The 16,568-nt window shown below is 39.1% G+C and overlaps 1 protein-coding gene across 1 annotated transcript in view; it reads left to right on the forward strand.

The window, feature by feature from the left end:
* The window catches only part of LOC131029004 (uncharacterized), a 143,854-nt gene that overhangs the window by 101,250 nt on the left and 26,036 nt on the right, over window positions 1-16,568 (forward strand). Inside the window, exon 7 of the mRNA XM_057959384.2 lies at window positions 14,475-14,522. Within this exon, the coding sequence (XP_057815367.2) occupies window positions 14,475-14,522 (48 nt within the window). The remainder of the gene's footprint in view (window positions 1-14,474; window positions 14,523-16,568) is intronic.

The following is a 16,568-nucleotide window of genomic DNA, read 5'->3' on the forward strand; positions in this document are numbered from 1 at the left end:
TGGGGAGCGAACAACATTGAATGACAACCCATTTGCATAAATGCACCTTACTATATCTTGATCAGCATTGTCTCTACTCTCATTTTGGAATGTGGTATCTAAAGGCCCCTTTGTTCTTTTACGTGTCAAGGGTGGTTCACTTTGAGGTTCATTTGTGGCAAAGAAGGAGTGGTCTTCTACTACAATACTGAGATTAGAAGGGCCTTGCATTCCCCTTGTTTTCTTTGATGCGGTTTGGTTCAATCTACGGGCTTCCCTCTCTTCTGCCGCCTCATGCTCCCTAATATATTTCATCACTGTCTCATCTGGTATAGGTTTACCATTTTTTTCAGGGCATTTTTTGATGCCTCTTCCTTTTATTCCACACAAATGGCCTACCACCCGATAATATGAACTATTACGTTCAATATCACATCCATGGCATTTCCAACGGAATCCCCCACCTCCCGGAAGTTGTTTTATAATGTCCACATATTTCCATAAGGGAGAATTTGGATCATTTCTTTGTTTTGCAATTATTTGTTCATTGCCAATTGAGGAAGATGTAGATGCCGTTCTAGTTCCTATGGCAAGAAATAAAATAAACATATTCAAAAACAAAAACTAAATAATGAAAAAAAATTCAAGTTTCATGTTTGACAATTTGTGAAACAAAAATAGTTGGAAAAAAATGTTTAAAAACCTACCTCTTGCAGCCAATGGAAGCTTGAAAATGTATGGAAATGATGCTGCAACACTTGTTGAAGCTTCTAAAATTAGTCTTCAACTCCTCTTTGATCTTGGAAGCCAAATTTTGTTAAACCTTTCTTCAACTTGCTCTCATAAAAATTTTGTTTGCTAGACAAATGAAGTGAAATGAGTCAATAAAATGTTTTAGAAGTGTTTTTTAGGTTATAATTTTCACTTTTACAAGGCGGAATTGAAAAAAAAAAAAAATTTGCTTTGTTTTTTGATTTTATGGGCCGCCCAGCCGCTCGGGTTCGATTGGGTCCGCCCGGGTTCGATTGGGTTCGACCCACCCTGGGTTTTTCGAACCTTGGTCGAACCCAGGTCGGACCGGACCCGTACCACGGACCCAGTCGAACCCGGACGCGTACCAGGGCGTCCCAGGGGCGAACCCGGTAACCTAGCAATAGAAAGTCGACAATACTACTGCCGGTAAACATTTGCAGCCGATGAAGTTTATACTATGCAAGAAGTTAATATTATTCTTTAGTCGGAACATATAGATACAGTGATAGATAAAGGATTAAATACTACAGTCTGTGCGTACATTAGTCTATCGATATTAAGAAATAGTGGAGATACATAATTCTACAGATTGGATTATCTGTATTTTTCTTCATGATCTATTCATAAATATGTACAGCAATTCATTATATTCGAGCATACGAAATTCAATATACATACTGTGGATTGAATTCATATATTACATAGGTTGAATTAATATTCAAACTGAAATCAAAGTTAAATAAAATGAAAATTTCCTACCTATTAAAATTTCTTTGGAGGCTGTTATTTCAATGATTGGCTCGACTGCTTCATGGTTGGTGGCGTGGCTATTTTTGGCATTAGTTTGAAGGTTATCAGAATTTCTTCCAACATCGGGCTCTTTTGGTATCACCGTTACATCTTCCGTCGAGCTCATTCATTGTCAAGTCAAGTTTTCTAAGGAAGGAAATAATTATTTAGAAGCCGTTTATATTTTGAATGTTTATTTGTCCCATCCGATTATTTTTCATGATTAAGTCTGTTTTGCCAAAATCAGTTTCATATGCAATGTTTGATAGCTTTGTATTGGCAGCATCTGGGAACATCATCTTTGCTCCTAGGTGGAGAAGATAGCAGATATGTCTTCTTGTTGTGTGCAGCTAAGTGTGACTCTTCATTTGCTAGTGGAGATATAATTTTTGCAACGTCTCTGCTTCTTCGTTGCGTGAGAACAATTGGGTTGTCAGCTTCCATTCTAGAACGTGGACTCTCATTTGTTCGGGAGCAGTTACTAAATTTGAAGGAAGCCGTTTTTTGCAATAGTTGAAACTGACAGAAGTTTAAGTTTGTTGCATTAATGAACAATTGGGAAAAATTGTATTGACTAACAGCTATCATTACGGCTGTTGGGGCTCGACTAGCAGGGTTCTAATTACCATCGTTTGCTTATGATTTCCATTTTTGCCAACCAGACTTGACCACGCCATACTGGAGTTCAAATTGAGGATTTAAAAAAATAAATTTGACATTGTATGCATAGGGGTGTTGCAGACTGTGGATTCTTGTCTTGGAATAAGAGCTGAAATTGTATAGACACCTGAAAGTAGACATCGCCTGGGAGAGTTTTAAGCTTGGGTGAGCAAGGACGTAGGGGTTGGTTTATTCAGAAAGTCGATAATACTCTAGGTTAGTATTCTGCCAGCATACCTTTCTCCTGCCGTCATTAACACACAGTAGCAAGTCATAGTGAAACTGGGTAAATTTACATGGGCACAGGTTTGGATTTTGTTACATTCATTGAGGGAGCCGTAGAAATCTCTGTGTGTTGCCGTCTAATCTGAAGTCAATACTGGGAGATAGTTGTGGTTTTGGAAGGCTAGTCATGGCTACTTGTCACAGACGTGGGAATGTTGAAACTACCGGTCGTGGATAGTATTGAAGGGTAGGCGTGATTTTAACAGTAGCTGGGTGTTGCACTTATAGCAGGGTTGAAGAACTCTTGGCTGGTGTAAATGAAGTGGCTGGGTGTTGCTGAGCAGCAATTTGGATGATGCCACAGTGAATTGAACAGTTGCAAAGCCAATTATAACCTATGACCAGGTTCATTTAGTTCGTACTCTTTAGCATTGAGAAACAGTTATTTTAAATTCTTGTGAGCACTTTGATAAAGATTGTAATCACTGTTGTGTTAAGTGTAGTGAATCTGGAAATTAAACAGTATTAGTGATCATTAATGAATTTCATGTTTGGTGCAAAAAGCAAGTATTATGAATGATATGTATATATCTTGCATTATTCTTGAATGTTGATATGTTTTAAGAAACCAAACTACAAATCCAAATGTACCAGGAACAACTAAACTCAGTTACAAAAAAATAAATCAGTCTTCCTCAACTTTGGATAGGGCAGCCTGTTGCAGTGGTATCAGACAAACAAAAATCAGTCAATCTTTTCCTAAGTCAGGGCATCCTATTACGTGGTACACAGAAAAAACTCCAGGAAAGAGAAAAAACTCAAACCTTAATTGTTTGACTGACATCTGTGAGGAAATACCAAGAGCAGTGATTGTTAGGAAAAACTAATAGCAGATAAGCCACTTCTTTTTTCTGTACTCATCTGGGACAAAGTTTGTTAGCCTAGTGGAAGAAGAATCAGAGTTTTGATTTTTAGTTTGAACCATGGCAACTAAAGATATTAAACATTTGGCAAGATCACTCTATGAAGCAGGTACTGAACTCAGTGATCAACTACGATCTAAGGATGATGTCATGAACATGCTAAAAAGGGTGGAAGACTGTTTGATATGTCGCAGTTAGCTATGTCTCCTATAATGACTACTTTGAAACAACACAAGTGCTTAAGGCATCCAGATGATGAGATTAAGTTGGCGGTTGCTTCTTGCTTAGCTGAGATCATGGATTATAACACCCCAAGAACCTTACGATGATGATACAATGAAAGAGGTTTTACAACTGGTTGTGGAGAGTCATCATGGGTTGTATAATGTCAAAGACCCTACTTTTGGTAAGAGGGCTAAATTTTTAGAGATTATTGCAAGATCAAGATCATTTGTCCTTATGTTGGATCTACAATGTAATGAGTTGATCCTTCAGATGTTCAATTGTTTTATTGCTGAAATCAGGAAACGCCATTCAGATAAGGTGAAGACAAATATGTTTGACATATTGTCCACGATCCTAGATGAGGATGATGATATCTGCAGACAGTTACAATCAGATTTGTTAGCTATTTGGAGAGAGGAACTGGTAGTCTCACCTCGTGCTTATAAGTTAGCCAAAGGGTTGATTGAGGAGAAAATTGAAAGGTTCAGGGGACAGATGACTGAAAGGGAACTAATCTCCTTGGGTTTACAGGTTTCAGGATCTCCAAAAAAGAGCAAGGACCAAATGAGAAGAGAGTGGTTTTGTTTCAGATGTCAGAAGGCATGGACACTTGATCATATTTGCGAAATTAATAATGGAAAGGACAATTTGCAGCAAAGTGGTGATGAGGACAAAAATTCAGGTGAGAATAGTGTCTTGATTCATGAGGAACAAGCTGAAACCATTACACCTGACATTGGGAATGTTGGAAGCAAACAAGATGAATTTTTCCAAGAAGCTAGGGATGTTGTTATGGAGGAAGAATCAGTTGCTATAGATGAGAGGTATACCAAACTCTTTGTTGACGATTTGTAGATTATTATTGATAAAACATGTGAGGGAAATTCCTTGATGAAACTATTTATGATCACAATGCTGCCCCAGTAGAGCTTCATGAAGAATGCATGCCATCCTCTAGTGAGATAGATGAGTTTGAAAATGTTTCTACAATTGATAGCCAATCAGAAAATATGATATGTGACAGCTCATTTACTTTAGAAAAGTTTGAACCCAAGCCCTTAACATTGCAAGATTTGAAGGACAAATTATTAGTTATAGGGGAAAGGGTTATACAAGTCCTATCTAGGGCTGATGAATCTCACAAGTACATAGAGGATCTTACTTGGGAAACACAAATTAAGGAGAGACATGAAGGAGTTGCAGGTGGAATCACTAGCACTTAGTTGAGCATGATCAAAGAAGCCTTTGAAAGGATGAAATCGGATTATTTGCAGCTGCTTATGGACAGGGATCTTGCTATTAAGTTTGCAGAGGATAAGGAGGAGGAGGTAGATGAGCTTTGTTTATAGTTGAGCATGTTGCATTATATATTAGCCCAAGAAGCAAATCAAACTTCTACTACAGTGACTCTCAAGGAAGAAGAAGCTAATTCTAAGAGCATGGACACAATGCAAATCATTGAAAGGATCAATACTATTGGTAGGGAAGAAACAATGCACGATGTTCCTACCTTTTGTTATACAAATGATAACAATAAGAAGAAGGACCAGCAAGGAAACAAACCTTTAAATTTTGATGATGAAAAAACAAGTTGCAGCAATGAAATGGCTGTGACAACAGGGTATACAAGCAGATTTCAGAGTAGTTTCAGTCATGGGACAGTGGTTACTTATGAGCTTTCAAATTTGGAAGAAGTCATGCTCCAGGATGATGATAAACAAGACTCTACTAGCTCTGAAAATTCACTTAATGGTGATCCATCCATGGGTGAAGAAGTTGATTTTATTGATAACACTTGTAGTGAACCAGACCTTCAAGAGTTACCAGTGTTGGGTAGTGAAGGCATACACACCTCATTCTTGAGACTGTCATCTTTTTCTCTTGATAGGGAAGCGGTATATTTGTTGTTTGGTGACTTCATTCACTTTGATTTCTTATGGCATGGTGGCTATCCTTATTGGAATCATAGAGCACTTCCTGATTTTGCATTAAATACATCAATGATTCAGTGGTCCAGGAGTGTTGAGGGGTGTTTCTTTTGGATAGAGATGGAGTATGAGAGGTTTTTCTTTGATTGGCATGGGTTTGACGACATGTTTGAAAACACTTATGTTGCTGATCATAATTATAGCAGCGAGATTTGGTATTCTTTCTTATTTGTTAATTAGCATGAGGGGGTTCATCTTCATTTGATTGGGTTGTTCTACCGGCATGGATGGTTACTTCAGGGTGATTGGTTGACAAACTCTTCCATTACTTATAGTAGGTTCTACAGATTTGGTGCATTGATCCAGGCAGTGACATGTTCGGTGCATTGATTCTTGTGGACCAAGATATGCTAATTTACCATGGGTATGCAGAGGTTTTAATTAGTGTGGCACAACAAATTTGTAGAACAGTGTTCTTGAGGATGGTTTGGGATCCTGGTATTGGTATGTAGATTCATGATTGCTTGAGGACAAGCAATCTTTAAGGAGGGAGGACTGTAATGTCCCTTTTTTGGGACATTAGGAAAACCCATTAAATAATTAAGTTTAAGTTGTCTAATCATAATAAATTAATAATTTAAAAGACAACTTATTTTATTTATTTATTAAAGCAGATTAAGTGAATTTAATGTCAATGTTTACCGCTACAACTGGTAAATTAAATATAGAAAATAATAATGTACATGATGATGCATACCAGACCCGGTAGTAAAATATATCTTTATTCACACATGCAATTATTACAGAGAAGAAGACTTGAGATGGTCGGCCAAGGATTACAATAGACCCGCCTATACCGTACTACTTCCTTGGCGGTACATGACATATTTAAAGGCTTGGACGGTTGCCGAGAGGTACACAACCGTCAACCAACCGAAACATAACTACTCGAGAGTGACAACCCACTTAATACAATTAATTAATACATTGTTGGGTAACCAAAATTATCAAACATAACAATATGCGTTCTATGCCAACTACATTATTCCCCCCAAAAGAAAAAGTTGTCTTCTAGACGACAAGGAAACATCAAGTAATATCTGGAAAGACTAATGACAAGAGTGTAGGCCAAGACTTGTACTGGACAACCCCAACATGTAGTGTACCTGCCAAATCAAAAGCAAGTTTGGGGCAACGCCCCCCAATGGGGTCAAGGGGAAGCGCCCCTTGCTCGTGTTGTACCTGCAAATTGCAATGCCCTTCCTGAGTTTTGTCTACTAGATGGAATTTCCATCTCTCCATGGGGCTCCGTATCACCAGATGAAAGTTCAACTCTGCTAGGACCGCTAGCTAGTTCCATTCTGCCAACTCTACTAGGATCGCCAAATGGCAGTTTGATTCCGCCAACTCTGCCAGGACCGCCAGATGGCAGTTTGATTCCGCCAACTCCGCCAGATGGCAGGTCCACTTCACCATGTCCAGGACCGCCAACTCCACCACGACTGCTAGATGGCAGGTCCAGTCCGCCATGTCCACAACCGCCAACTCCGGCATGACCACCAGATGGTAGGTCCACTCCGCCATGTCTAGGAAGGCCAACTTCGCCACGACCGCTAGATGGTAGCTCCACTCCACCATGTCCAGGACTGCCAACTCCAACTCCACCAGGACCGCCATGTCCACCAGGTGATGGTAGCATCCCCTCTTCCCTTGACAGTGGCATCTCCTCCATCTGACCAATAGAGCTCGTGACTACCAGGAGTTTCCTTACTTCCGTACAACCAGTGCAAATGCCTCCAACTGTCACCATATGAGATCTCCTCAGCCACCAATTCTGTATGGATTCCTCCAAATTTACCCTCCAACTCTGTACGGATTTCTGTCAATTTCGTACGGATCTCTTCAAACTTCCCTACCAACTCTGTACAGATAGCTCCAAACTTCATACGAATGTCTTCACTATTCGTACGGATTTCTCCTATTTGTTCGTACGGGAGTTCTTGTGGCTAGTTGTATAGATTTCCTTGTGACCGGCCGTACAAATTTGCTTGTGTCTGGCTGTACGGATTTCCCTGTGTCTGGCCGTATGGAGTTTCCTTAAATCTTGTGCAAATTTTGGTACAGATTTTCTTGCTTTTCATCGTATGGATTACTTCTGCCCTCGTACAAAACTCTACACACCTTGTACGGACTCCACAGAACTCTGCACACCCCGTACAGACGACCCATCCTGTCTTCGTATGGTTTGTTTCACCCTTCGTACGTATTTCTCTTCTTTGTGTACGGATGTCTTCCGTATGGTCTTTTAATCTCCTCCTTGCATTGACTTGTGTGGTTCCGTATAGTTGTCCTCCCCCTTTGCTCAATTTTGCCTTCGTCAAAATGTTTTCTTCCTCGTGTATGGGTTTGTACGGGTCACTTTCCCCTTGTCGTACAGATGTGTACGGACTTTTGTTGTGTTTGCTGCTCGTATGGACTGGGGAGATGTGTACGGTGCTCCTTCTCTGGACCACCTTCGATTTTTCCTTGCTTCTTGTTTATGTACTTGGCTTTGGATGGCCTTTAAGGTGCTCCGGTACTTGACAACTTGTAATTCCTTTCGGGTGCCTTGTTCGTACTGCCTTTGTTCTTCCTTCATGTGCTTTTCCCTTCCACTTTCCATCTCCGTACTACCAGATGTATCATTCATAACTTTACATGCTTTCATCGGTTGCTCTTCACGAAGAGTGTTAGGTTCAAGAAAATCACATGTTGGTGAAAATACCTCATAGTCCTCCATTTGCCAGTGGAATAGTCCATTCAAGGAATTCATCTCATCTTCAAAGCAATCTTCCACTTCATCGTTGGGTTCCATGTCGTTTCCACCCTCAGACTCTGAGTCGGAGGATGCTAGCTCTTCACTCACCGCCTGGTTCCTCAAGTCAATGATGTGCTTCCTCCCATCACTCTCAATTGAGAGTGTGTTGCGCTTCCAATTATGATTTGCCTTGGCAGTAATCAACCATCCCCTCCCGAGGAGTGCGTCTTATGCCTTCTTCTATAATGGGATGACTACAAAGTCCAAAAAAAATTGTTGTGTCCCAATCATTACTTTTTGTGCCATCAATGTTCCCAACGGTTGGATGCCGTGTTGGTCGACACCTACCAAATGGAAGGTTGGCGGCCAGAGTGTCGGCTTCCCCAAACATTTCCAAGTGTCTTCTGGCAGTACGTTTACTCCCAAGCCTCCATCGACAATGGTGTTTGTCAACTTCTTCCCCATTATTTCCATCTTGACGACCGCCGGCTTCCTCCCCATGCTCACTGTCAGCAACATTGGATCACTGGATTCATTCCCTTCGGGTGATGGTTTTCTCGTTAGTTCCTCCTTGCGTGGCTTACATTGTTTCTGGATGACTGTGTCGTCATCGTCTGTGCCATTCTCAATTACGACATAGTTTGAAGAAGGTCTACCACCTTGATGGGTACGGTTGTTTGTAGCACCTGCCGGACTATGTTCTTCTCTAACTCCCGCAATGATGTACTTGCAATTCCATTGGAAGTTACTTGTTCCTTCGCTAACACTTGTTCTATTGCGGCTCGTTCCTTTTCCATACCAGAGTTTGAATCCATCGCCTTCTTTGTCTGTGCTCTTGTGATTGCCAAAACTACGTCCTCTTGTTCCTCCACATCCAACATATTAGTACCCTTCTGTTTCAGACAGTTGGTGTCTTCATGGTCACCTGGTCCACACCATTTGCACAATAATTATACGTTGTCTTTCTTGTTATGGCAGTCTCTCGTAAAGTGTCCCCATTCATGACATTGTCGACACTGTATGATAGGACGTCCTCTGGAGTGGTATTGTATTTGGTTTCGCCCTCGTTGATTTCCATAACCACTTGGCGATACATTCTATGATTTCGATGGGCTGGACTCTCCCCATGTGAAGAGTACTTGTGTACTTCTCATCTTCAAATTGTACGGGCACTCCTTGATTGAATGCCCCAACACTTGGCAAATTTCACAAAACATATTTCTTGGACAATTACCTTTCATGTGCCCCTCCCTTTTGCACTCAATACACCATAGTTCATTACCTTCTTTGTTGGTTCCTTTCTCAGCCTTCAATTATTTCATCATTCTCAACATTTCCCGTTGAAGGGCTCGTACGGTTTCAGATTCTTTGTCACTGCTACCTTCGGTGCTCTCATCATCGTCGATCTTGCTCTTCTCTCGAGAGGAGGTTTTGTTTTCACTCTCAATGTCCATCGCCCGATTGTAAGCATCCACATACGAGGAAGGAGGCACTACTTTCATCTTCTTGCGCAATGAAGGTATCAATCCCTCCATGAACCACCTCTTCTTCAACTCGTCAGCTGGTTGGTTCTCCATCTTGTTCAACCATTCTTTGAGCCTACGGTTGTAAGCGCGTGCACTCTCATTTTTCCTTTGCTTAGTATTATAGATTTCGGCCACAATCTCATTATCATCCCTCAGGAGTTTGAATTCCTCTTGCAACGCCCTCTTCAGATCACTCCATCTCGTCTTGTGTTGGGCGTCGAGGTCTGTGTACCAGTCAATGGCGATCCCTCGAAGGGTGGAGGGAAATGCCTTCAACTAGTAGTCCCTGTCATCTTGGCCATTTGCCTCCCAAATGGTTATGCATGTTTTGCAATGCCGTACGGGGTCCTCCGACTTGTCTCCTGTGAACTTCGGTAGTTTGTGCTTCTCCTGGGTGTTCAACATTGTTTTCACTCGGAAGGTACATGTGTATTCGTCTTGTGTGTCGGACCTAGGTGGACTGTTTTGACCGCTACGTTCCTATGCTTTCCCTGCACTCTCGGCGACGCAGGCGTCCTCTACACGTCCACCTTCAATGTCCCGAACACTTAGAGTACTTCCAACGTCCCAACACTCCGAGTACTTCCGAGCTTCGACTCGTCTCTGTGCTCCCTCCGACCGAGGGTCGGTGGATCACCTAATCGCTTGGTCTTGACCACCTTGTGGCCTCTTCTCACCTTTAATGAGATCTACGAACATGAATCGCTCAAGGCTGACCCGATTTCTTTTAAGGCAACGACGCCAAAATGTTTACCGCTACAACTGGTAAATTAAATACAAAAAATAATAATGTACATGACAATGCATACCAGACCCGGGAGTAAAATATATCTTTATTCACACTTGTAATTATTACAGAGAAGAAGACCAGAGATGGTCGGCCAAGGATTACAATAGACCCGACTATCCCGTACTACTTCCTTGGCGGTACACGACATATTTAAAGGCTTCGATGGTTGCCGAGAGGTACACAACCGTTAGCCAATCGGCACATAACTACCCAAGAGTGACAACCCACTTAATACAATTAATTAATACATTGTCGGGTAACCAAAATTATCAAACATAACAATATGCATTTTATGCCAACTACAGTCAACATCAAATTATAAGATAAAGTCACTTTATTCATAAAAGGGAATACCAAGAGATAGGTAGTGGGCAAAGGAAGAGTCATAAAGTTGAGCTATTTAATATCTCAAGGAGGCTCATTTTGGGCATGCTTGGTTAATGTTTGAAATTGTTTTTTCTTGGAGAGTTTCTGGGAAGCTCTAGTTTTCAGCAGGTTTGAGGACGCAAACCCTCGAACTTGGAGGCAGTGGAGGAAAACCCATTGTCAGTTGGAGTTATCATGCAGGTGGCTCACTTTGTGCTTCAAATTCATATTTCTGGTTATCCAATCCGACTGTAAGTTCTGTGGCTACGATTGGATTATTTTGTTATTTCTCTACTGAAGATTTAAAGGCAATTTTCATAATTAATTTCAGAAATCTCTATTTTAGTCTGGTATTTTATGATTTCAAAATTATTTGTTGAGTAAAGTGAAATCAGTTTCATGCAAATTGTTTGTTAAAATTCCTGTGGTTCAATTGGTGAAAATCTGGAACAAATATCCATAGGGGGATATTTCAGGATAACCTTCACAAACTTTGATTTGGATAATCCACACAAAATTGCATGCTTGTCTTTTGCATTGTTCTCACTTCCTTTCTTGCTAGCTCGATCATTCAAATAGGTTTCCATTCTTATGCGCCAAAAGGCATAATATGTTTGTATCCTTCTTGCCCGACCATAAGTGCTCTTATAGATCTTCCTTCAAGCAGTTAGGCTATATTCGAAGGAATCCACTCTGATACCAATCAAAGAGCACTCAATTATATTGAGAGAAGGGGAGGGGGTGTGAATTAGTATAATCATAGATTGAAGACTTGTAGAGAACTCGTTGAGTCTCTGGCAAAAACTCGTCTGCATAGAAAAAGAGGCCCAAACGCGTAAAAAAATTATCTAATCTTTTTATTCTTCAAGTCAGTCTTATTCTCTTCATTAGAATATATACATGAAATGTAACATTTAAGTATCATATATATATCGACAGGATGTTTGAAAGTGGTTTCAAATTTCTAAAAGTCATAATGCAAATTCTAGGTTTTAGAAGATCTTATAAATTTTCAGACTTAGTCAATAACCAGTAGGCTCCTATCAGCATTCTCTCACTCTCTATCTCATTAATTTTATCTGCCCCAAATTCTAGACCTATCTATCTCCCTATCACTCTTTCTCTATCCCCTCTCTCTACTGCTCTATCTCACTCTCTCCTCACCCCCCCAAGATCTAGACCTATCTCTCTACCTCTCTCTCTCCCACCCATTGACCCTCGCGAGGGGCGCTACCCTCAACCTTGTTTTGACAAGGTGGAGGAGCTACATTGGAATTCTAGGACTAGACCCTCTAGTTCTACCTCTCCCATAGTTTTCACTAGAGCTGGGAAGAGGAAGATGTAAAATGTTTTGATGTAGTATTTACTTTTAGTTTTACGAAATCAATTTGCTATTTTCATTTTGTTTCAGACTATATCATCCATCAGCATTCCACACGTGGATGCCATTTTGTACCCAATTTGCATTTAAATCAATCAAATATAACTAGATTTATCTTGTTTCTTTTATGTACTCATTTATTGACTCATTGGATGCATCTCATTGAATTTTGCAAAAAAAACAAACGCGTTTCTAGAAATTTAAGCAATTTTTAAGTTGCAGAGTTTTTTGTCAAATTTTTGCCAAGTCTTTGCCGAGTCGCATTTTTGGGCCTTGCCAATTCCGAGTTTTTCAACCATGAGTATAAAAACAAACTTTTACTTTCCAAAATTTAATTAATCACAATAGCAATGCTTCAAAACTTAGGCATCCATAGCAGTAACATAAATGCAAGATCTAGCAAATAGGAACACACGATTTACATGGAAAGTCTTGTAGGAGAAAACCATGACAAAATATTGGTTTTGTAATAGAAACTTCTTACAATTTTCATAGGCACCGACCCACATGAGACACTAATCCCCTTAGATGATTCATAGGCACCAACCCACTGCAAACACCAATCCCCACAGCTGAGCACCAACTCAGCCAAAAACACCAATCTCCTTGAATACAAGGCACCAACTTCCAAAATAATGATGTGATGAGTACTTGATCTTCTTCTTGAATCAGGCCTAACACTCCTCCACAAATCTGCTAAAAAAATGCTTTTTAAAATCTGCTTATAATCTTCAATAATCTTTGCTCACAGGTGTGCAATAATTCACCTTAAAATCTGCTCATAATCTTCAATATTTTCTGCTCATGAGATCTGCGCTAGATCTGCTCTAAATGGGAATGATATTCAATGAATTCTTGTTGAAATGAACGTCATGATCTCCTTTTTATACATACAAATGCACTCATTATCCCAATGTATGCAACCCTTCATGCAGTTCAGCCAAGATAGCATTTTATGTTATTTTTTTATCCCTTCCTCAAGTGGGCTCTCATCTCAATGAGGTCAGCCCAAGCAAAAAGTTTTTTATTTAATTTATTTGCAACCTAAGTTAGGGCGCAACTCTCGAGGGGTCATCCTTCTATGGAATAATATTTAAATGCATTTTAACTCCCATGAATGGGTTGGCTCCAAGAGGGGTTGGCCATAATGAAAAAAAATATTTTGCAATTTTTAAATGATTTTGGGAAGGGTGCCAAGAGTCTAAGGGTCAGCCCTTGGCAGCAAATTTATTTATTTTATTTTACTTCAAATTCCTCCAATTATGCGGCAGCCCATGCATAATTATTTGTGCAATTTAATATTTAAATTGCCATCTTATTTGTCCAACGTAGTACTGAAAATGGTGCCATAACTTTTGTGCAGTCTATCCTCCTATCTTGGTCTTCAAATGCCTTTTGACATCAATGACAACAATTTCCAACAGTTCACATCTTTGCAGAAGCAAGATAATGGGTAGTATTTCCTTTATTTAGTTAGGGACAGAGGTATCTTTGACTAAGCCTTGCAACACATATTGAGTGTTTCCATATGAACAAGTGCTCAATCTAAAATCTTTTGTTTAATCTCCGTAGATGTGGTAGTGCCAGATTTGGTATCTCTAGTTACTTTTTGGTCACCTTTTCCAATTAAGAAATGATTACAAGTCTCTAGAATTACCTTTGGAAATTGAATAAAACATGGTTTCTAGTAGATTTTTTCTCTTCACTTTATTTTTGCACATGTTCAAAACAAAAGTAGATGACTTAAATACTTCTTAATACCATCGATAAAAAATAAAAAATAAAATTTAAGTAAATCCAATACCATTGCTTCATTTCAGTAACTGCAGATTGTTATAATCTTTTCTTATTTTTTTCTTAAACAAACTGCCATGATTCAGATTTTATGCTTGACCAAATATCTTGTTGCATATGTCATTTGTTGTACTTGTAGCTTTTTCTGTTGTCATTTATCTTTTATTAGTTCAGATGATGGCATACAATATAAACTGTCTGATGTTTGTATCCAAGTCACTAGAATATGTCTATTAGATGAAGCATGTGGAAGAATGTTTTAGATATTTTGTGGAAGAATGTTTTAGATATTTTGTCATCCATACTTTTACTTCTGATGTCTCTGAATTATATTACAGGTTAACAATAACAACTTGTTGGTAGGAAATGCAAACAAAGAGATCACTGTAAGTTTGAGATTTTCCCTTTAGAGTCTTTGATGATCTCCTTTAACTCCTATTAAATTACAGCTAGGATTTTTCTTGTGTCCTCTTATAATGTGCTTGTATTTATGAATTACAGTTTAAGAATCAATGAATTCTTTACTTGGAGAAAAGGATATATATTGGTTATGTAATTTGGGCTTTTACATTAATAAATATTCAAATTCCACTGATTCATTGTAAAATTACAGCTGTTTTATTTTGTGAATCGGGTTGTAGCTCCCTTCAAGCATGTTTTGCACACTCCTATAGATAATGTTTGCATCTTCTCGTCATTGTCCATTCATAAAAACCGGTATTTGTATTAAAGCACAATCCTCTCAAAACTCTATGGAAGCATGGGTTTGATCATTGATGGCACAGTGGCATGTAGGGAATGCATTGTAGTATCTGATGTGGACCCTTAAAGATGGTTACTTGAGTACAAAGACAAGATGGATAACACACAAAAATAAAAAGATGAAATCAAATCATTTGGAAGCTTTAGATAATAAGATAGTAATGCTAATTAGATACTAAAGAATCCAAATTATTGTTGATGCAAGAATATTGTGTCATGATGCAAAGTTCAGATTTTTATAAAGCTAAAGAAAATTATTTCTGTGTTCTGAATGGGACAATTATTTTGTTAGAGGCTCCAGGGTTCTCCATGTCTAGATTTCTAGATCCCAACATTTTGAATCCACTTTATGAATTCAAAGATGGGGGAGTACGTTTTTGCTTTGTTACAAGGATCTGCTCCAAACACTTCATACTCAGACCCAGTTGGAACTAGGTATCGATTGCGAGGAGGGTTCCCATACAGAATTGCCCTGGGCGCTTCTATTTTCCATGCCTCGTTTGAGCCTGAGTTGAACCCAAGGTGAATCTAGGCACCTAAGTAGCAAAATTTATAGAAACGAGATTTTAAATTATTGTGTAAATCTTTTGGTAAAAGCTGTGTGTGTTTATTTCCTCAGAAATGAGATTTTCAATTTTAAAAGTCATAAACTAAAAAGAGAAACTATAACCTAATGACAATGCATTGAATTCTCAACGAGTCGATTTGTCAATAGTGTTTTATGGTTGATTGTTTATTCTATGCACATGATGCTTGAATAAAATATAATTATTTGGCAAGAGTTTTCATATTATTTGTATTAATGATTTTTTTGTACAGTCATATCCAAGCCACACTAAACCTGGGTAAATTTTTTTGGCAATAAACTGTTGATTTTAGACAATCAGATGTTAATCTAGTTACTTAAATTATAAACAGACTGAGAATAAGTAGAAATAATAATAAAAGCACACAACACAAGACACAAGTACCCTGGGAAAACCTCCCTCTTGGAGGAAAAACCCAGCATTTAAGATTCAGATCAGTTCCTTTATTCATAAGCAGATTACATGAATCAGATTACTTACCTGATTGAGTGCCAATCTAGGGCAGACTGAACCTAGTATATGCAGCTGTAGTATGTCTTCAGAGAGAGCAGAATATCAACACCACTTGAAGAAGGAGATCACTGAAGTATAGGGCACCACCTTGCCCAGCAAGTTGTCCAATGGATTCGCTCAAGGATCAGATAGACTTGCAGCAGCATGAAGATATGGATCGCTCTCTACCCCTAAGTTCGCTGACTGAATTTGCATAAGGCTAACGGCACTTGATAAAGATGTTTGTTGTGTAGAATGAATCTTGTTTATATACAAGATTCATGTTCAAGTTTTCCAAGTTGGCTTTAACTAAATTTCCTTTATTTTACATATTTTAATTTGCACTTTTGGCGCCCAATTTGGGGCCTACATAACTTGCAAGTTGTGACACGTTTCCTTTTTTTTGGGCCCAACCCTATTAAACATGAATTGCTTAACCACACGTTACATTTGGGCCTAGCCCTATTAGACATAAATCGCTTAACCTTATTACAATAAGATAATATTTTAACTGCCAGAAGGCAACATTAAAATATGATCCGAACTAGCTAACCATTTCAACACTCCCTCTTAGCTAGAGAGGATTCTATG

The sequence above is a fragment of the Cryptomeria japonica genome, chromosome 1, assembly GCF_030272615.1.
Source record: "Cryptomeria japonica chromosome 1, Sugi_1.0, whole genome shotgun sequence".
NCBI classification, from domain to species: domain Eukaryota; kingdom Viridiplantae; phylum Streptophyta; class Pinopsida; order Cupressales; family Cupressaceae; genus Cryptomeria; species Cryptomeria japonica.